The sequence below is a fragment of the Antechinus flavipes genome, chromosome 6 (assembly GCF_016432865.1).
Source record: "Antechinus flavipes isolate AdamAnt ecotype Samford, QLD, Australia chromosome 6, AdamAnt_v2, whole genome shotgun sequence".
Taxonomy (NCBI): domain Eukaryota; kingdom Metazoa; phylum Chordata; class Mammalia; order Dasyuromorphia; family Dasyuridae; genus Antechinus; species Antechinus flavipes.
The window spans coordinates 136,165,465-136,187,292 of NC_067403.1; the positions used below are offsets into that span (position 1 = coordinate 136,165,465).

General features: G+C 34.2%; 1 protein-coding gene across 1 annotated transcript in view; it reads left to right on the plus strand.

Moving 5' to 3' along the window:
* Nucleotides 1–21,828, plus strand: part of PAPSS1 (3'-phosphoadenosine 5'-phosphosulfate synthase 1) — a 112,221-nt gene that overhangs the window by 5,248 nt on the left and 85,145 nt on the right. Inside the window, exon 3 of the mRNA XM_051965260.1 lies at nucleotides 18,550–18,664. Coding sequence (XP_051821220.1) covers nucleotides 18,550–18,664 — 115 coding nt within the window. The remainder of the gene's footprint in view (nucleotides 1–18,549; nucleotides 18,665–21,828) is intronic.

Genomic DNA, 21,828 nt, shown 5'->3' on the forward strand with positions numbered 1-21,828 from the left:
ACACCCCCTCTTGGAACAAATTGTTCTCATCTGCCCATTCCAACAAGGAAAATCTTCACATACTTGAAGTAGACATCCCCTTTGTGAAATAGGTAACACTATTCTGAAAAGGATTTTGGAATTAAATACAAAAGTTATTAAATGATGTATACTTTTTAATCACCAATAGCACTGTTAGACATATACTGAAAAAAATCAAAGAAGGGAGTGAGGGGGGAAGGAAGTCCCATATGTACAAAAGTATCCATATCAGCTCTTTTTTGTGCTGACAAAAATAAACAAATTAAAAAACCCTCGAAAACTGGAAACCTAGGGGATACCCATCATTTTGGGAATGGCTGGACAAATTGTGCTACATGAATGTAATGTAGTACTAAATTAAATAAGGAAATTGATGATAGGCATAGAAAGATGAGATGTCTTTGAACTGAATCAGAGTGGTAAGTAGAACCAGAAGAATTTCTACTATAATATTTGTATTTAAAAAAAAATTATAAACTGATGAAATGAGCAGAACAAGTTTATCTTACAAAATAATAACACTCTAAAGGCAAATAGCTTTGAAAATGACAAGAACTGTAATCGATACAATTATATCAATTATTCCAAAGGAGTGATGATGGAATATGTTGTCTATCTGATTTATCTCTCTCCTGAAAGATTTAGAGAATGAGAACATTTTTTAACTTGGCCTATAAAGAATTTGTTTTCTTGATTATGCATATTTGTTACCATATATATATAATTTTCAATGGTATATGGAGTGGGAGGAAGAGATAATGAGTTCTCTTTAAAAAAGGCAAATTAAAGTATCTAGCCTTCTCTTGCAATTTCACATCTTGAAATATGAAACAGTTGTCTGAAAAATCACATGACTTTGATTTCATTTGCTTTTAAAAATATTTAATCTTTGAATTTATTCGGTTACAAATTTGACAGTCATTAAAAATATCTCCACATATGAATAACTATCAAAGAGACTTGTATTGATACTATATTTTGTTTATGTCCCATTCTGGATAACCTGTTTTCTTTTGTGTTATTAAAATCTATATTTGATGATACTGTTTTTTTTGTTTTTTTTTTTTTTTTTGGCACCACAATAGTCTACTCTTCATTAAAGCTCCTCCTTTTAACATAAATATTAACAAGCAAACAAATTTGTGTTGGATCTGAAAATGAATATCTTATTTTGTACTTAAAGGCTTTAACTTCTTGACCTCTGCTCAAGTGAGAAACATGCTTCATCGATTTTTGTGAGGTATGACTGATTGATTGATTGTTCATCACCTTGATCAATTTCTCAAGTCTTTCAGAGTTGTTGACTTTTACAGTATTGTGGACCTTGAAAAAATTGTTTTCTTGGTTTTTTGCTTACTTTGTTCTGCATCAATTTGTACAAGTCTCAGTTTTCTCCAATCTGTCCCCAATTTGTCATTTCTTATGGTGCCTTTAATATTCCATTTTAGTTATATAACATTATTTGTCCAGTCATTCTCTAACTTATGGCCACCCTATTTATTTCAAGTTTCTTGCTATAACAAAAGTGCTGCTCTAAAGTATTTTTAGTTCATATGGGTTCTTTTCCTCTTCTTTGATATCTTTGATATCAGTGGATCAAAGAATATGCATAGTTTAGAAACTTTTGGGATATAATTCTGTTTTTTTTTCCTCCTGAGGCAATTGGGGTTAAGTGACTTGCCCAGGGTCACACAGCTAGGAAGTATTAAATGTTTGAGGCCACATTCTCCTCAAAAGGAGGACTCAAGTCCTCCTGAATTCAGGGTTAGTGCTCTATCCACTGACCAACTAGCTGCCCCAGGGATATAATTCTAAGTTACCAGACTGAATAGTTGGACTACTCTTTTACCTTTTTTAATGAGCATTGTGATAAGAAGGGAGCAGATAGTAGCTTTAGTATGTTAGTTTGAGCAAATGTTTTCTATGATATGATTGTAGCCTAGTTTAGGAATTTTCCCCTAAACTATTTAAATAACCTACTGTAATGTTCTTGTTTTGGTTTTCTGGTGGTCTCTGAGCAGCCTTCCTTTCAGCAGATTAATCTCCAGGAGAATAGCCAGGTATCAAAGTCCAAATTCTTTTTTGCCTCCTTGCCTGGGGTCAGGCTAGCTTTCTGGATGGCTTTGGTCTCAATGGGGGAAGTGCAAGAGGCCAGGCCAACCACCAGGCTGGTGAAGGCTGATGAAGATGGAATGAATCTTTCTCCTTGGCTCCGAGAGCTTGAGTTCCCCACTTTAGTCCTCTTATCTTCTCTGGCTCTGAATCTGGCTGAGGCTCTCACTTTATATGCTCTCTTATAATTACATTATCATAAGTGTGAATCTTGTAGAACTATATTACTAAGTGCATGTACTGAACTAGAGAACTATTAAGCACCATGCCAAACTAGATAACCATTGTCTTTATCAATTCCAGTGACTTAACACCTTAAGAATCTTTGTTTCAAGTTCAGAGTTCTGGCCCATAACAACCTATTAAGTAGTTTTCTTGTCTCTGATATATCAGGTCTTAATCTATCTCATCCATATTACTTCCCAAGAAATGTTGCTAATATCCCACTATGATAATGTTGCATCTAATCGGAATAAAAACATTAGAACAACATGTAGAAGATTGGTGAAAGAGTGTTAAACTTTAAAGAAAGCTGGTCTAAAATTGGCAATTGATAATGCCATTTTTGTAGATCTTCTGTTAAGTAGCTCATCAAAGGAGTGACCACTGATCCAGAAAATATAGAAGCACTTCTTAACTGTCCGTGGTCAGAGAGTCTATGTGAATTAATGTCTTTTCCAGGTGGCAACATTTGTAAAATTGAAAGAATTTTGTTGCTATTTCCAAACCTCATTCAGGGATGTATGTATGATTGCAAAGAATAAAGGACATAATGACAAGAAAAGTCAAATTGACCTAAACCATCAGAAGCCTTTTGGACATTATTGGGATAAAGAATGTGAACAATCCTTAAAAAATTTGGTCAAATGCCTCACAAATGTACTAGTTTTAATCTTTGCTGACTCAAACAAGGCTTTTAAAATATCTCAGTGTAATGGAAGGCTTGGAAGCAGTTTTATAAATAAAGTGGTATCCAGAAAAAGCTGTGGTATTTGCTAGTAGAGGATTTATAGAGAAAGTCAGTATGCAATATGTAGAATGTCTAGCTATAAAATGGGCTATCTCTGTTAAGTTCAGAGATTGAATGTTTAGAATACATCTGGGGTTCCCAGAGAAGGATCAACATTTATGTGGTTACAAACACTATCAGATATTTTTAAAGTGGTAAAAATAATCCTGTCGAGGAGGCTGCTGTCACCCTTGTTCTTCCTATTTACTCAAAATCACTCACAATGTTACCATTCCTTTTTTTTTTTTTGTTATAAGTGAATTTAAATAAAAAAAGTTTCCTCTCTCCTTATCTTTTAAGAAAACAAGATAAATAAAACTCATTATATAATATGTAGTCATGCAAAGTAGTCATGTTCCAAAAATAAAAAGCAAGAAAAAAAGAAGAGATAGATGACATATTTCAATATGAGTCCTCTGGAATCGTAATAGGTTATTGTATTAATCAAAAGATATCTAGGTGACACAGTGGAATGCTGGACCTAGGATAGGAAGATGTATCTTCCTGAGTTTAAATCTGGCTTTATAAGATGTGTGATCCTGGAGAAGTCACTTAGTCTGATTGCCTCTGTAAAATCTTATGTGGTTAATCATTCCTAAGTATCTCTGTCAAGAAGACCACCAAGTGGACTCGCAAAGAATGTGTTTATCAGTTATTTAGTCTTTCAGAGTTGATTATCTTTACAATATTGCTATTAACTGTTGTGAAGCTTCCTGAACTTTTTAGTTGACTCAGTGTAAATTACTCTCCTGGTTTTGCTCACTTCATTTTGAATGAATTCATCGAAGAATTCTTAGGGTTTTTTTTGAATCATCCCCTTCATCATTTCTTAAAGAACCAGTAGTATTCTATCATAATATATATCACAGATTGTTCAGCCATTCTTCAAATGATGGACATCTTCTCACTTTTCATTTCTTTGCCATTATTATTTTTGTATATGTACATATAGGTCTTTCTCCCTCTTTGGGGCATAGCCCTAGTAGTGACATTGTTGTCAAAAGATATACTCTGCTTAATAGCTTTTGATCATAGTTCCAAATTATTTTCCAACATACACCAGTTCATGGCTCTACTAAATTAAATTGAAGAAAAACTATTTTTCTTATATTAAATTGTCAACTATCTTAGGGAAAGGAAGTTTAATTTGCTTTTCTCTAATTAGAAGATTTTGAAACATAACTATCGATAGATTGCATTTCTTTCTGTGAAAGATGCCTATTCATATGTTTTTATGTTTTTTTTTTACTGTTTATCAATTATGAATGGCTCTTAGTCTTATAAAATTGACTTGATTACCTCTGTATTGAAAAATAAAGCCTTTAGTTTATCTTAATAGAAATTCCCCACAAAATTTTTTTCCAGTTTCCTTAAAAGATTCTTCTTTAGAAGAAAAATCAAATTTTAGTTTTATTGTTTTTTTTAATGCTATCAAATTTTATATAATCAGAATTAGGCATTTTATCTTTTTTGATCTATCCTCTTGTTTTTCCTTTTCCTTTCTTCAAAGATCTGAAAAGTAATTTCTCCTATCCATCGCTAATTTGATTATGATTTCACCTTTTACATCTAAATCACAATCCCATTTTGAGCTTATCTAGGCATATGTTGTTAGATATTTTCTGCCAGACTAATTTAACAGTTTTTCTTTTTCTTAACAGTTTTTTTTTTTTTTTTTGATTAGTCAGTTCTTGCCCCAATAGCTAAGATGTTTGGTTATTCTGTTAATTTGCTTTTGTATATTTTGTACCTTATCTCTTAGAAAAGGTTCAACTTCTTTATTTCTTAACCCAGTACCAAATTGTTTTGACCATTACAGCTTTGTAGTATAGTTTGAGATCTGGTACTATTATTTCCATTTTCTTCCCATTTTTTCTCCTCATTGATTCTCTAGGTGACAATTTATAATCTGCCTAGGCTGGGAGTCAGAAATATTTGAATTCAAATCCAAATTCAGACACTTATTAGCTGTGTGACTTTGGGCAAGTCACTTAGCTTCTGTTGCCTAAGTTTCCCCATGGAGATAACAATGGCACCTACCTCCCAGGTTTGTTGTGAAGATCAAATGAGATGATAATTGTAAAATAGTATAGTTCCTTTTTCATACTTAAGTGCTATGTTAATATTATGTTAATAGTTGTTATTAATATTCTTAACCTTTTGTCTACTAGATAAATTTTGTTATTTCTTTTATAAAGTACTTTTATGATAGTTGCTTGACATGGCATTAAATAAGAAAATTATTTAGGTAACTGTGAAGATCAAGTTAGCACCCTGGATACTTTGGAATCAGCTGAAGTCAGGATAAGCAAAAGTCCTTGGTCTTTATTCTTGGTTTTTAGAGGTAGAAGTCAAAGGAATGGACACAGGATCTCCACAACCTTCCTTCTCCTTGTGTACCACCAAAGTGATTCTGGCTTGTTTTACTCCCGCCCCGTAATCCCTCTTACAATTCTCTGTATACACCAAAAGATTGAGCCAGCACAGAATAGTGGGAAGGGCCATTTTCCAAGCATATGCTAATAGAATATTGTCCAATGGGGAATTAGCCTTAAATGCTTGGTTGTCTGATTCCAGTGCATCAACTCAGAGTTTCAGCCCTTTATAGGTAACTGTCATTTTTATTATATTGATCCACCTCTGAGTAATTAATATTTTTCCATTTATTTAGATCTCTTTTGTGTGAAGAATGTTTTGTAATTGTGTTCAAATGAAACTTTGCTGGTTATTGTCTCAATTGGTGTCTTTTCTGATTACTTAGTAAAATATATCATCAACAGATAGTTTTATTTTTTCTTTATTTGTCTTTTTGCCTTTAATTTTTTATATGTTTTAGACTTCCCTGGTTTCATAATAAAAATCTGGGAGGGTGTTTTGTCAGTTTTTGAGAATAATTTGTGCAGTACTGGTACTAATCTTCAAAATTTTGATAAATTCCTCCAGTGGATCTATCAGGATTAGGAGTTTTTATTACTAGTTTTAGATTTTATTATTTTAAATTTAATTTAATTAATTTTATTAAATACAGCTTAGATGTATTTCCTTTTCTGAGATTGGGTTATTTTGGATCTCTATTTGGTCTTCTGTTAATTTGAGTATTTTATATTTTTAAATTTAAGTCTCTTTTTTGGTATGCAGTAATAACAATAATGCCATAATCCCATTATCACTATTCACTGTCACCTGGAGAATCAATGAAAAAAAAAATGGGAAGAAAGTGAAATGTTGCTAATATGTGTAGAATATTCCTCTGGTTCTGCTCATTTCACTTTATATCAGTTTATGTCAGTTTTGGCAGTTTTTTCTGCCCACTTCATCATTTCTGATTGCATAATAGTATTCCATTACATTCATATGCCACAATTTTTTTTAGCCAAAGCCTAATTAATGAATAATCTCTTAATTTCCAATATTTTTCCACCATGAAGATGATATTTTTGCATATGTAGATCCTTTACCTCTCCTCCCTGTCTTTGTATGATCACTTTGGGATACAGACCTAGTAGTGATATTTGCTGGAGTCAAAGGGAATGCAAAGTTTGATTGCCCTTTGGACAGAGTTCCAAATTGCTCTCCAGCATAGTTCAGAACTCCACCACAACAATATGTTATTGTTTCAATACGTTGTCACATCTTTTCCAATATTTACATTTTATCATTTTACTTTCCTGACATGTTACTCAATCCTGGTGGTAGGTATGAAGTGGAACCTTAGATTTGTTTTAATTTGTACTTCTCTAATCAATAGTTATTTAGAACATTTTTTCATGTGTATAGATAGCTTCAATTTCTTCATCTGAAAACTTCCTTTTCATATCCTTTGACCATTTATCAATTGGTGAATGATTTGCATTCTTATAGATTTGACCAGTTCTAAATATATTTGAGAAATTATTGGTTGTATTGGTTTTGTTTGTACAAAAGCTTTTTAAATTGAATATAATCAGAATTATCTATTTTGCATTTTTTAATGTTTTCTGTCTTGTTTGATCATGAAGTTTTCCTCTTCGAATGGATCTGAGAGGTAATTTACTTATGATGTCTAATATTCTATTTACTCTCTTAGTTTTTTTCTTGTTTATTTTTTTGATTCAATTTATCAGGTTCTGGGAGGGGACGGGTGAAATCCCTTACTAGTACAGTTTTGCTTTTTGTTTCTTCCTGTAATTCACTTAACTTCTCCTTTAAGAATTTGGTTTCTGTATCACATGATACATATATGTTTAGTATTGTTATTGCTTTTTTATTTATGATACCTTTTAGCGAGATAATCATTTTCTTTCTTGTTTCTTTTAATTAGGTCCATTTTTGTTTTTTTACTTTGAAATTAGGATTGCTCTCCTGCTTTTTATTAACTTCAGCTGAAGCAAAATAGATTTTACTCTAGCCCTTTATCATTGGTCATTTTGTGTGTGTTTCCTGTAAGTAACATTTTGTAAGAATTTGGGTTTTGATCCACTATGCTATCCACTTCTATTTCTTGTGAGTGTTCATCCCATTCCCATTTACAGATATGATTACTATGTATTTATTTCCTTCCATCATTCTTCCTTCTCTTTGTCCTTTCTCTCTCACCCTTTCTCTCCTTACCAGTGTTTTGCTTCTGTTTGCCCACCCTTGATCTGGCCTTAATCTCCTTTCCTACTTTCCTATAGGGTAAAATAGTTTTCTCCATTCAACTGATTGTGTTTATTATTCTCTCTTTGAGCCAGTACTTATGAGAGTAAGGTTCAAGCAGTGCTTATCATCATTTTCCCATCTTTCCTTCCACTATCTATTTTTTGCAACTCTTCATCTAAAATAGTTTACAACATTTCTCATCCCTTAATTTTTTTTTAATGTCATTTCTTTAAATTCACCTTATACGCATACCCTCTATGTATATTCCTTCTAGCTATACTATTGATGAGATAATTTTTTAGGAATCCCAAGTATCTTCTGTATGGATGTAAATAATTTACTCCATTGAATTTCTTATGTTTTCTTTTTTCCTTTTTACCTGTTTATGCTTTTCTTGGGTCTTGATATTGGAGGTCAAGCTTTTGGTTTAGTTCTGGTCTCCTAATGAAAGTTTGAAATCCTATTTCTTTGAATTACTATTTTTTCTCTTGATGTATTATGCTTTTTTTTTTTTTAATAATTATAACTTTTTATTGACAGAGCCCATGCCTGGGTAATTTTTTACAACATTATCCCTTGCACTCACTTCTGTTCCGACTTTTCCCCTGCCTCCCTCCACCCCCTCCCCCAGATGGCAAGTGGTCCTATACATGTTAAATATGTCACAGTATATCCTAGGATGTATTATGCTTAATTTTGCTGAGCAAGTGATTCTTGGTTATAGTCCTCATTCTTTGCCTTCTGGAATATCATGTTCTATGACCCCAGTCCTGTAATATTGTAGTTGCCAAATTCTGTATAATCTTGATTGTGACTTCCTGATAATTTTTTTTTTTTGGGGGGTTGCTGCTTTTAGTGTTTTTTTTTTCCCCCTTGATCTGATAGTGCTGAAATTTGGCTATAATATACCATGGAATTTTTATCTTAGGGTCTCTTTCCTTGTCCTAGGGTGATTGGTGGATTCTTTTAATGTCTATTTTGCCCTCTTGTTTCAGGACATAGAACAATTTTCCTTGATAATTTCTTTCTTTTTTAATTTTAAAGCTTTTTATTTACAAAACATATGCATGGGTAATTTTTCAACGTTGACCCTTGCAAAACTTTCTATTCCAGATTTTTCCTTCCTTCCCCTCTCCTCCTCCCTTAGATGGCAAGTAGTCCAATACATGTTAAATATGTTAAAATATATGTTAAATCCAATATATGTATACATATTATACAGTTATCTTGCTGCTCAAGAAACATCAGATCAAGAAGAAAAAAAAAAACCTTTCAAAGAAAACAAAATGCAAGCAAATATCTACAGAAAGAGTGAAAATGCTATGTTGTGGTCCACACTCAGTTCCCACAGTCCTCTCTCTGGATGTATATGCTTCTCTTCATCTCTGAACAATTGGACCTGGTTTGAATCATTTCATTGTTGAAGAGAGCCACGTCCATCAGAATTGATCATTTTGTAGTCTTGTTGCCGTGTATAATGATCTCTTGGTTCTGTTCATTTCACTTAGCATCAGTTCATGTAAGTCTCTCCAGGCCTCTTTGAAATCATCCTGTTGGTTGTTTCTTACAGAATAATAATATTCCATGACATTCATATACCATAATTTATTCAGCCATTCTCCAATTGATGGGCTCCATTCAATTTCCAGTTTCTTGCCACTACAAAAAGGGCTGCCACAAACATTTTTGCACATGTAGGTCCCTTTCCCTCCTTTGGGATATAAACCCAGTAGAAATACTGCTGGATCAAAAGGTATGCACAGTTTGATAATTTTTTGAGCATAGTTCCAAATTGCTCTACAGAATGGTTGGATCCATTCACAATTCCACCAATAAGGTATCAGTGTCCCAGTTTTCCCACATCCCATCCAACATTCATTGTTGTCTTTTCCTGTCAACCTTGCCAATCTGATAGGTGTGTAGTGGTATCTCAGAATTGTGTTAATTTGCATTTCTTTGATTAATTGTGATTTGGAGAACCTTTCATATGACTAGAAATAGTTTCAATTTCTTCATCTGAAAATTGTTCATATCTCTTGACCATTTATCAATTGGAGACTGGCTTGAATTCTTATAAATTTGAGTTGATTCTCTGTATATTTTAGAAATGAGACCTTTATCAGAACCTTTGAATGTAAAAATGTTTTCCCATTTTATTCTTCTCTTCTAATCTTGTCTGTATTAGTTTTGTTTGTACAAAAACTTTTTAACTTAATATAATCAAAATTATCTATTTTGTGATCAATAATGATCTCTAGTTCTTTTGTCACACATTCCTTCCTCCTCCACAGATATGAGAAATAAACTATCCTATGTTCTTCTAATTTGTTTATAATATCATTCTTTATGTCTGTATCAAGAACCCATTTCAACCTTATCTTGATATACAGTGTTAGGTGTGGGTCAATGCCTAGTTTCTGCCATACTAGTTTCCAATTTTCCTAGCAGTTTTTGTCAAATAGTGAATTCTTGGCCCAAAAACTGGGGTCTTTGGGTTTGTCAAACACTAGATTATTATAGTCATTAACTATTTTGTCCTGTGAACCTAACCTATTCCACTGATCAACTACTCTGTTTCTTAGTTGGTACTGCTTTTGATGACCACTGCTTTATGATATAGTTTTAGATCAGCTAGGCCATCTTCATTTGCTTTTTTTTCTCCCATTAATTCCCTTTAAATTCAAGACCGTTTGTTCTTCCAGATTAATTTTGTTGTTATTTTTTCTAGGTCAGTAAAATAGTTTCTTGAGAGGTTGATTGGTATAGCACTAAATAAATAGATTAGTTTAGGTAGTATTATCATTATTATTATATTCACTCGACCTATCCAAGAGCACTTGATATTTTTACAATTGTTTAGATCTAATTTTACTTATGTGGAAAGTATTTTGTAGTTTTGCTCATATACTTCCTAACTTTCTCCTGGCTTCCTTGATAACTTCTTGAAAGATATTATCCAGGTACTCCTTTTAATTATGACTTTCAGGGAGTCCAATGATTCTGATATTATCTCTCCTGGATCTCTGTTTTCCAGGTCGCTTGTTTTTCCCATGAGGTATTTTACATTTTCTTCCATTTTCTCATTCTTTTTAAATTTTTTTTTCATTTTCTCATTCTTTTCAATTTGTTTGATACTTATTGTTTCATGGAGTCTTCTTGCCCAATTCTGATTTTTAAGGTATTTTTTTCCCTAAATTAGCTTTTCTATTTTCTTTTCCACTTGGCTGGTTGTATTCTTTAAGGAGTTTTTTCTTCAGTGGATTTTTGTATCTTCTTTTCCTTGTGGTCAATTTTGCTTTTTAAATAGTTTTCCAATCTGGTGATTCTTTTCATAATTCTCTTGCATCCCTCTAATTTTTTCCCCATTTTTCTTCATTTGTATGGTTTTAAAGCTCATTTTTTAGCTCTTTCATGAATTCTTTCTGGCCTTGACCACTTCCCATTTTTTTTTTTATTGCCCATGAGTGCTTTGCCTTTGTTATCCTCTTCTGTTGGTTCTGTCATTTTATGTTTTGGGCTTCCCTGTCACCATAATAACGTTATATTTCAGATTTGGTTTTTGTTGGTTTTTTGGTTCATATTTTATTTGTTTGTTTTATTTGTTTTTTGGCCTCTTTTCCTGTGTTTTAAAGTTGAGCTCCTTTCCTACAGTGGGAAGAGTACTATATCAGGTTTTATGCTACAGGCCCTGGTTGTTTACCAGGTGCTGCATATATGTTGCCCTGAGACCACCTGAGGGTGTTGTGGTATGGGGCAGCTGGCATTGTGCAGTTTTTAGGAGTCTGGCAGTTCACCTGATGCTGAACTAGGGTTTTAGTGATGGTGATGGGCATGTGTAGAGGCCTGATGGGGTGCCCTGGAGCTTCCGTGCAGCCATAGTGAAGCACATGATCTGGTAGCTGGAGGACCTGGGTATGTCATTTTAAAAAGATTTATCTTAAGCAAAAATGTGTGGACTTTTTTTCTTATGCAAATTGTCATTCTTTTTTCATTTACTGTATTTCATCCATTCATATTTAAAGTTTTGAGAATCAGCTTTATATTTTCCTTCATTTGTCTCTAATGTTTTTTCCAAATTAGAATTTTGTAATGGTCTGTTTGGTTTTCTGGAAGTCTTGGAGCTGCCTACTTTTCAGTTGAGTAATTACCACGAGAATAGCCAGGTGTTAAAATTCAAAGTCCAAATTCTTTATTGTCTCCTTGCCTGGGGCTGGGCAGCTTTCTGGAGAGCTTTTCAGACTGGCCTTGTTCTCAGTGGAGGAAATGGCAGGAGGCCAGGCAAGGTGGTGTGAGATGAAGTGAATCTATCTCTGAATCCCAGTTGTGCTTCAGCCTCCAGCCACCACAATGGTGGATGATGGAATGAATCTGTCTTTCTGTCCCCTCCAAGTGTGTGTCTGGCCCTTTTGAGTCTCTCTCTGAGCCCTTCTATGTCTGTCTCTGGTTCTGACTCTGGCTGAGTTTGTCACAGTTTTATATGCTCTATTTTGAATATAAACCAATCATTACATCACTAGAAAACCATTCTTTGTTGTAAGATTAAATCAGTCATACTGAATTTAGAGAACTACTCCAAAACTAAACTAGATAACCATTGTCTCATCAATTCCATTGAATTAGCACCTTATTTTAAGTACAGAGGTCTGGCCCATAAAACAGAATTCCCCCCCCCCCCTTCCTCTGTAAACCCAGCACTATGTATTTTCAGTTATTTTAGTCTAGTCTAATTTTATAATTCTACTCCTACTGCCTCTCTGCTTCACTGTCAATTATGTTTTCTGTTTTTTTTTTTTTTCCTGTTTTTTTACATCTTAACCTAGTTTTGGAGTTTTGTCTAACTTAATTAGGTTCCTTTTTGCTTGGCTTTTACCTTACAATTTAATTCTTCTTCCTTTTATGTGTCTTCTCATTCTGTAGTTTATTTCTGTAAAAATATTTTCATGTGTGAGTGAGTTGTTATGTGTTCCTCATGTTTCAGTCTTGTTTCTCCACTATTATTTCTGTTGGACTTAAGGTTTTTAAACCATTCAGTAATGTCTTGTGAATACATGCTGTCTTGGGAATCCACAGGATTCTCTGCCCATAGATTTCTGAACTCTTTAACCTATCTAGAGGCCATATTCCTTTCTAATGTTAATATCTTCCATTTGATTTATCCACTTATATTCAAAGTCTTTATTTTATTTCTTATTGAGATCTTTGGTAATTTCATTTTCATTATTTTCCTTTGTGTGGGTTGTAGAAGAGCCTTACCCAAAATAACTACTCAGAGATCACTCAAAATAGAAAGCAGAAAGGTTGTTTATTAAACCTCCGGAGGATGAGCCATCCCATCATGAGATAAGAAAGAGAATGGAATGGTTGGAATGGAAGGTTTCTGTTTCCCCGAAATCACCTGATTTCTAGGAAACAGAAAATCAGGCCTTCAGGTTTCAGATATAGCTGGCCAAGGCTGAAATAAATATGGGCTTGCACATAATCAAAGCAGACAGTGAACAAGCTAATAGACTAAATATCGATAAATGTCTAATACTGATAAATGTCATCAGCTCAGGTTAAGTAAATATGTTTATAGCTGGCCAAGGCTCAAGTACATATGGGCCTGCACATAGGAGAAACCCAGAAATATAATTAAAATAAAACACAGAAAAAGAATTCACACATTCCTGTAAGTTCTTCATCTTACTATCTTTCTATGCCACATACCTTTGTTGCCCATTTTCTGAACTTTCTGATTCCCTCTTATTTGTTGGCATTTGCATTTTCTCAAGGAGCTGGATCTCAACAGTCTCAGCCTCCTTCCATTTTGGGAATAAGTGGTTCATCAGTTTTGATCTCTGCTCCAAATAATATCTGGGGGAGATAGAACTATTCCTTCAGATGGATGCTAGCCTCTTTTCCTCAGGCTTAGTGGAATGACACATAGCCTCACACAAATGTCTTTTCCCATTTCCCTCTGTTTCTCTGTTCTTTGTTTGAACTCTTTTGCCACAGAGTATTTACTGCTTTTGTCCCTGCCTGAGCTAATTTCTTCCTTTTGAATTTCTAAGACATTGGGAACAGGGTGGGGTATAAATTCGAATTGTATTTTAAGCCTATGGTTTAGCTTGTGTAGTCCTGCTGCTAGCTAAAATTTGATGAGGAGGTGCTAAGTGAGCAAAGAGATTTGCTTCTCTGTTTTTATTTCTTCAGGTTTTTACTTCCTTGGGATGTTTGGTGTCCCAGACTTTGACAACAGCTTACACATTATTTCTATTTTGGAGAAGTTTGAGAAGTTCTGAGGATGTAAAAGATGTCTAATCCTCCATCTTGTTGTTAAGTATCCTGAAGACGATTTCCATGATTTAAAAAAAAAAAAAATCAATAGCTCATCATCCTTTGGTTGAGAACCCTACTATGTATTTAGTTCATCTTGACCCACTGACTTGAATTCATTAAGTGTATCTGGGTGTTCTCTTATAGTATTTTTATTTGTCTGGTCTATTACTCTCTATTAGACATATTTATTCTTTCCTGTCCAAAGAACCTTCTTAGGAAGGAAAACAGAAACATGTTAAGAATTGAGTCAACCAGGAATGCTGTCACACAGGGTGTTAAATTTATAGTTGGAAGTGACCACCATGATGTCTAGTTTTCTTGTTTTACAGTTGAGGAAACTGAGAGGTCAACTGACTTGACTTGCTCAGGTCACATTGCTAGGAAGTAGACTTAAGGGTCATAAGTTTATAGCGGCAAGGTATCTCAGAGGCAATTATAGTTAGGTGGTATAGTGGGTAGTACATATGCTGAGCCTGGACTCAGAAAATCCTAAATTCAAATCTACCTCAGAAACTTAGCACCTGAGTAACTTGCCTAAGCAGCTGAGCCCAGGATACTGAGACATCTATATTTGGCCTCAATTTTCTCAGATATAAATAGAGATGATAATAATAGTTTCTACCTGATAAGGTCTTTGGTAGCTAGGAGGGTGATAGCTGGAGCCTGAAATACTTTTTAAACAATTTGGAAGCCTAGCTACTCTCTGAAGCAAGCTGGAAGGAACACTGATAGGATCATATGTGGACTTTCTGATTTTGATTAGGCCTGTTGTTCAAATGGACCTATATTACAATCCCACTCCAAGTGGAGGTCTCTTTTGGAATTCTACTTTATTTTTATGTTCTAAGCTAACTTGTGTTCTAAATCATTTAGATGTAGGACAAAAATTGTTTCTACAAATATCTTTCTTTTCCAAGCTGCTTTGAGCAGAAATACACTTCATACCAAATGAGAACCTTTTATCACAATTATCCTCCACTCCTTGGAATTCTGAACATTGATGACATGTATAACGTAATAGAATTTTGTTAAGCATTAATTTATTAACTCATTTTATTGAGTATATATTTGCTTGACCTAAAATAGATTATAATTACATGGGAAGGTGAGAAATAAGGATACAATAACTTTGAATTTTAGTTCCTAGCAAAATTCTGGGCACATAATTATTCATTTTTGTTTGTCATATGGTCTCAAAGAGAATCATGACATCAAAAAGGTTATATTTTGACTTATAAATGAATTGGATTTAAGTAAGGGAGTTCTTGCAAAGTCACCAGCCTTACTTCTCTCCTCCAGAGCCATCTGTACCCTGTGGCAAGATTTAGCTCAGGACCACTAAGAGATGATATAATGGGAGATTTTTTAAGTCTGTTTGATTGAGGTAATGCCTATTCATTGATTAAAGCTAGGTAAGAAATGAAGTAAGAATGGTCTCTTTTACTTAGTCAAAAAACCCCTCAAACCCAAAATCAATTTGGTAGGGAAAACCCGCAAGGTTTCTGGCCAAAAGGCCATTGGAACCTTCAAGTGAAACTTTGTCTGGTGCCTATTGTTGGCCAATCAATGAAAGCCAGAGTGATTTGTGTTTAAGGAATGGTCCTTAAAAAAATAAAAATCCTAAATCCTAAGGCAGGGGTCCCTCAAACTTTTTTAAATAGGGGGCCAGTTCACTGCCCCTCACACTGTTGGAGGGCTGGACTATAGTAAAAACAAAAACTTTTGTTTTGTGGGCCTTTAAATAAAGAAACTTCATAGCCCTGGGTGAGAGGGATAATTGTTCTCAGCTGCCGCATCCGGCCCGCGGGTCGTAATTTGGGGACCCTTGTTTAAGGTATCTTGTGAGGCTTCAGTGAGCAAAGATCTAAATTTATATTACTTGGTCATAGCATCTGCAGGTAAGTGTGAATCCATATGTGGACAGAGGGGAAGGAAGGAAGGAAGAGAAGAAAAGAAGTGAAAAGGAAAGAAGGAATCTAGCTAGCTCGGATAGCTACTATTATTTACAGATAATTATTTGTCCTTTATTCTGGTAGAAGATCAGGACATCTGGAAAGTGATGTGTCATGACTTTCAAATGAATTGGATTTAAGTGAGGGAGGGCTGTGCAAAGTCCCCAACCTCATTTTCTCCTTTACTTTCTTGGTCCAGTGCTTGGAGATGGCCCTGGATGCAGTGAGAGACCCAGATGTTAAAGCTAAAGTCTCAATTTGACTAAGGCAATACCCATTTAGTGTTAAGGCTAGGTAAGAAATAGATCAAAGAATGGCCTCTTTTACATGGTCAACCCTTCCTCTCCAAGAATAAAGAAACAAAAAAAAAAAAATCCATGCATATGGTAGATGCTTATTAGTTGGTTGATTGGTTTCAATGTACAGTTATCTAAGGAATTGTAACTATTTAAACCGAGTATTGTTTCTATATTACTTATTTTTTCTTGTGATATTTTGTGCTTATCTTGGTAAAGAGCTGGAGTCTTAAAGATTATGGGCATTTCCCTACAGTGTAGACGATTGAAATCACTGATTTGGACCAAAGTAGGTCTTAATATGCTCCAAAAAAGTACCTGCAGTTTGGTCAGTTTCAAAAGTAATAACTAATGCCATAGAGGAGAGTTAGAAGACTCTTCTCAACTAGATTGTTGCAACAGTTTCTCACTTTGTTTTCCTTCAATCTCTCCCAACCTTTCTAGTTCAGACTCCAAGCTGCTGCCAAAGGAATTTTCCTCACAGATCTGACCATGTGATTCCTATAGTTAGTAAACTCTATTGGTGCCTTAATTTATTGTCTCTTAACAGAGGGAGTTTTAACTTTTTTTTTTTTTTTTTTTTTTTGTGACTCCCTTTGGCAGTCTGATATAGTTTATGAACCCTTTCTCAATATAATGTGGTCTGGCTTATTCAAGTTTTAGTGGACATTCTAACTGATACATACTCTGATCTAGCCCAATTGATCTGCTCTCTACTCCTCATACACACTTGATCTTCCTTCTCTGAACTTTTGTAGTAGCTATCTCCCATGCCTATAATATACTCCCTCCTTAATCTTTTCTTTAAAAGAAAGCTTCCTATTTATTCTCACTCTATACTATATCTTATTCTTTCCTCCTTCTCTGAGCCAAAAATCAGACAAATGCTTCATTATTGTTTTCTTCTTCTAAATTTCTAAAGTAGGAAAATAATTTAGCCTCATAAAATATGATCTTTTGGTAAGTTTCTTCTCTTCCGGTGTCAATATTTGAGGCATTGCCTCTGATTCATTTTTTTCTCTCTCCTGATTCCTGTTTAACCTTTCTCAAGGTCTGGTATCACATCCACTAGAACATGCCTGCTTGTTCTTTGCTTTGAGAGAAAAATACACTGAAAATTTAACTTTTTTGGCTTTGGATAAAAAGGGACTTGAATGCTAAAAATGCATTTTTTTTTAAATCAGTGGAGTGACTTCTTTTATACTAGGAAAATAGCAGATAGAAATTCATGATGAAAAAGGTTTACTTATAATTTTGCTAGTCATTGACTTAAAAAAAAAGACCTTAGAATTAGAAGGAATTATTTGAGTTGTTTGACCTATCCAATGACAGTATTTATCAAGTGTTTACTATGTGTAAAATACTATGCTAAGGATAAAGGATATCAAGAAAGGCAAGAACCACCTCTGCCCTTAAAGAATTTATAATTTATGTGCTTCTTATATTGAACTGAAATTTGCTTTCTTAGTAGCATTTTAATCTTAGACTGACACTGATTTTTCCTTTCTGGAGTGGTACAAATCTAATATTTGTTCCAGATATGTGAAGTCAATGATTTAGTCTTTTCCTTCTTCTTTCCCTTCAAATGTTTTCTTTTCCAGTCTAAATATCTTTAGTTCTTTCAGCTTTTCAATATATGTTACATTGTGTTAAATCTCTTTATCATCTTGGTTCCTGTGTTGTAGTTTGTCAGTGTTCCTCCTGAAATATAACATAAAACACAACATTATATTTGTAGTCTAGCATAGTGGTTCAAACTTTTTTTGGTCTCAAGACCCCCATTATGCTTTTTTTTTTTTTTTTTTTTTTTTTTTGAGGCAATTAGGGTTAAGCGACTTATCCAGGGTCACATAGCCTGGACCTGTTAAGTGTTTGAAGCCAGATTTGAACTTGGGTCCTGCTCTATCCACTATACTAATTAGCTGCCCTCACTCCATCATATTCTTAAAAATTATTGAGAAATTCTCCTTTAATAGCTTTGTGAATTTTAACTGTCAATATTTACTGTATTAGAGATGAAACCTCTTTGTATTATTGTAAAAATAGTTTTGATCTTGAGGACTCGCTTTAAAAAGCTTTTGGAGGGACCCACAGGGGAACCTGGAGCACATTATGAGAACCATAAGTCTGGTGAAGTTGCTATCTGTCTTATTTAGTTTTTTCTTATGCAGCATATTATTGGATACCAAATTGAAAGTAAAATGATTTTCTTTTTTTACAGGGGATGCAGAGGGCCACCAATGTCACTTACCAAGCACATCATGTCAGCAGGAATAAACGAGGTCAAGTGGTAGGGACCAGAGGTGGATTTCGTGGTTGTACAGTTTGGCTAACAGGTATAGCAATTAATTTCTATATTAAACCAAAGCAAATTAATTTTTATATTACATATAGATACTGTAAGTAGATTGTTTTACAGACCTCTAAGTAAAGCATTTTTTATGTAATGTGAATTTGCCTGTGGAGGGGGAAGGGGGCTGGCACATGTAGGGATTTGGGACAGAGTAGTGAGCGTGGGAGGAAGAACCCATAGTGGCCAGCCATGGTGAGTGGGGAAGATGGGGGACCAAGAGGAAGAACAGATGGGGAAGGAGGATAGAGATGTGTCTAGACACAGATACAGACAGGAGAGGGTAAATGATAACATGTTGGGACTGGAAACAGACATGTGGTCTTCAAGTGCATACTGACAGAAAACAAAAACATGGAGGGCAAAACACCCTTTTGTATGCTCTTTCTCTGTCTCTGACCCTTCTTCTTTCCTCCTTTCCTACTTCCCTCCTTTTTTCCTTTTCTCCCTTCTTTCCTGTCAGCACTGAAGGTCTCAAACCAATCCTCTCATCTGGCGGCAGTGGCCTTCTTTCTTCCTACATTTTTCTGCTTTCACTTGCAAGGTTTTTTTTTTGGGGGGGGGGGAAGAGGGAAAATGAGATATAGTAGTGGGATGGGATGATAGACTTTGAAGTACTGAGTCAAGGGGCAGGAGGAGAGAAAGAAAGAACATGGCATATTATACGGTAAAGTTAACATGTGGAATGTGGATTTCTTTGAGAATTTTTTATGGGAAGTAAAATTTGTGTAATTTGAATTTTGATAAAGTGAGAACTGTCCATAATGTAATCTAGAGTAGTATTTCCTTAAGTATGGACTGCATATGGGAATCTGTAAGGCTCAAACTATTTAAACCTATTTATATCTAAAACAATTTAAAACTAATATATTGGGATGTTATTTATCTATTTAAAATATTTATGGGGACAGTTTTCTTCATATGTCAACCAAAAAAGCATATCAGCTAGATTTATTTCCAAAACATATATGAGAATCTTAACTACCTTCTATTAAATTAGACTTTAAAGATATATTTGCAATATAAAGATATTTGCAAAAATATATATATGCCACTTTTCTGATTTTTTTTTTTGTTTGTTTTGGAAAAAATTTTTTATTTTTCTATTTGTAGAAAATAAATAGATGAGCTTACTGTTCTTATTTTTAAAATGATATATCAATATTTTAAAAAGTTATCAGTTTTAATTTCTAACATAATAAATATTGATAGATATAAACCACGTAAATAAAAGCTTTTGGTCCTCAGTAGTTTTTAAGAGGGGGTCCTGGTTAAAAACTTAGTTAAAGGTTAGAGAACCACTGCTTTACAGCACACAGAATTATTCTAGAAACCCAGATTTGGAGTTTAGCTCTTAGTTTCAGACTTTAAATCTCTTTGAGACTTTACACAAATTATTTGAAAGTTTTATACCTAAAAGTTTCATGGGGGCATCTAGATGGTTCAGTAAAAAGAGTTCTGGCCAAGAGAAAGTGTAATGGGCTGAGGCTTGAGTTGATGCACTGAGGTCCCAAGCATGTGAGGCTAACTAGTAATTGGACCATACTCTATTAATATATATTCTTGGAGAAATAATGGCCCCCGCTCAGTCTTTGTGCAAGTCCTGATGTGTTGTATAAGAAATGATGATTTTGAAAAAAAAAGAAAAAAAAAAAGAAAAAGGAAAAAAAAAAAAGAAATGACGATTTTAGTGGGTAGAAGCAGGGGAGTGGAGAAGGAAGTGGAAAAAGAGGCTGCTGGCTGGTGTCTTGTCACAGCTGCTTACATTGCTATCGCGACCTCCCTTCACCTCTAATCCCCCTTTCACCTGCAATCCCCCTTCACCTCTGCTGGCTGGCTTCCTGTCGCAGCTGCCCATATTGCTATCACAATCCCCCTTCACTTCAAAAAGAATAAAGATTGAAGATTTTTCCTTTAACCTGAATTCCTGACTCTGGCTGATTTTTAAATATGCGGTCATCACAAGAAAGAAAGAACTGAATTCAAATAATGGCCTGTTAGACATAGGATTAGACTGCTGTGGTACTTCGGAAAGTATAGCTTGATTTTGTATTGTAGAAACTGGTTTGGCATGATACATTAAAAATCCCAAGCTATTGGAAACTATTAAAATGTGTTTTTCTCCATCTCTTCTATTTCTCTATTAGACTTTGAACAAGCATCATCATAATTTAAGATGAATATAAAATAAAGAACATATGGCAAAGGGAATGAGAGTTAGCTCATGACAGACTTGGCTACTACATTGCTCCAGTGAAATCAAAACCTTTCTGATAATACTTTATGGACATTATGGAGACAGGTCTTGGAGACTGGTTTTTGGGTCTTCTTTTTGTACCCTTTTCTCCTTGATGGTATAATATAATTTAAAGGAATATATGTTTTTCTTTTTAAATGATAAACGGGTCCAGAGGGAATATTTGAAGACCAAGTACCACTCAAATGTGAAAATTAAAGTTCTTTTGTAAGCTCTCACTGACTTCTTGATTATTCAATTATATTATTGCAGGTACACATTTTCATCATTTCAGAATTTCTAGAGATAGCTGTTGAGATAATGAAGTCTCTCCTTTGCTAAATTTTATTTTTGGGGGTGTTAGTGAGTGGAAGATAAATGATATTATATTAATTCTTAGACATTTTGGTGCTGTAGCTCATAGAATGTTGGACTTGGAGTAAAGAGGCCAAGAGTTTAAAATCCTGCTTCAGATATTTACTAGCTATGTAATCCTGAGAAAGAACCTTAATCACTTACCAACTTTGGTTTACTTATCTGAAAAATGGAGGATATTAATAGCACCTACTTCATAAGATTGTTTCGTGAGGATCAAATGAGATAACATGTAAAATGCTTTGCAAATATAAAACATTATATATAAATTCTTGTTATTATTAGTGAAGATATTATAATCCTATTTCTTTGATAGTAGTTCTCATAAACCCATATTGTATATGAGGTCTAAACTAGTGAGTCTTAACCTTTTTGTATCCTGGACTCCTTTGGCTACAGTCTAATAAAGCCTATGTAATATAAAATATGTAAGAATGAGAAGGAAACAAATTGTTGAAATAGTAAAATGTTTAAAAAATGGAAAAAAAAAACCCAAGCTTATAGATCCCAGGTGAAGAACCCCTGCTCTAAATTGCACT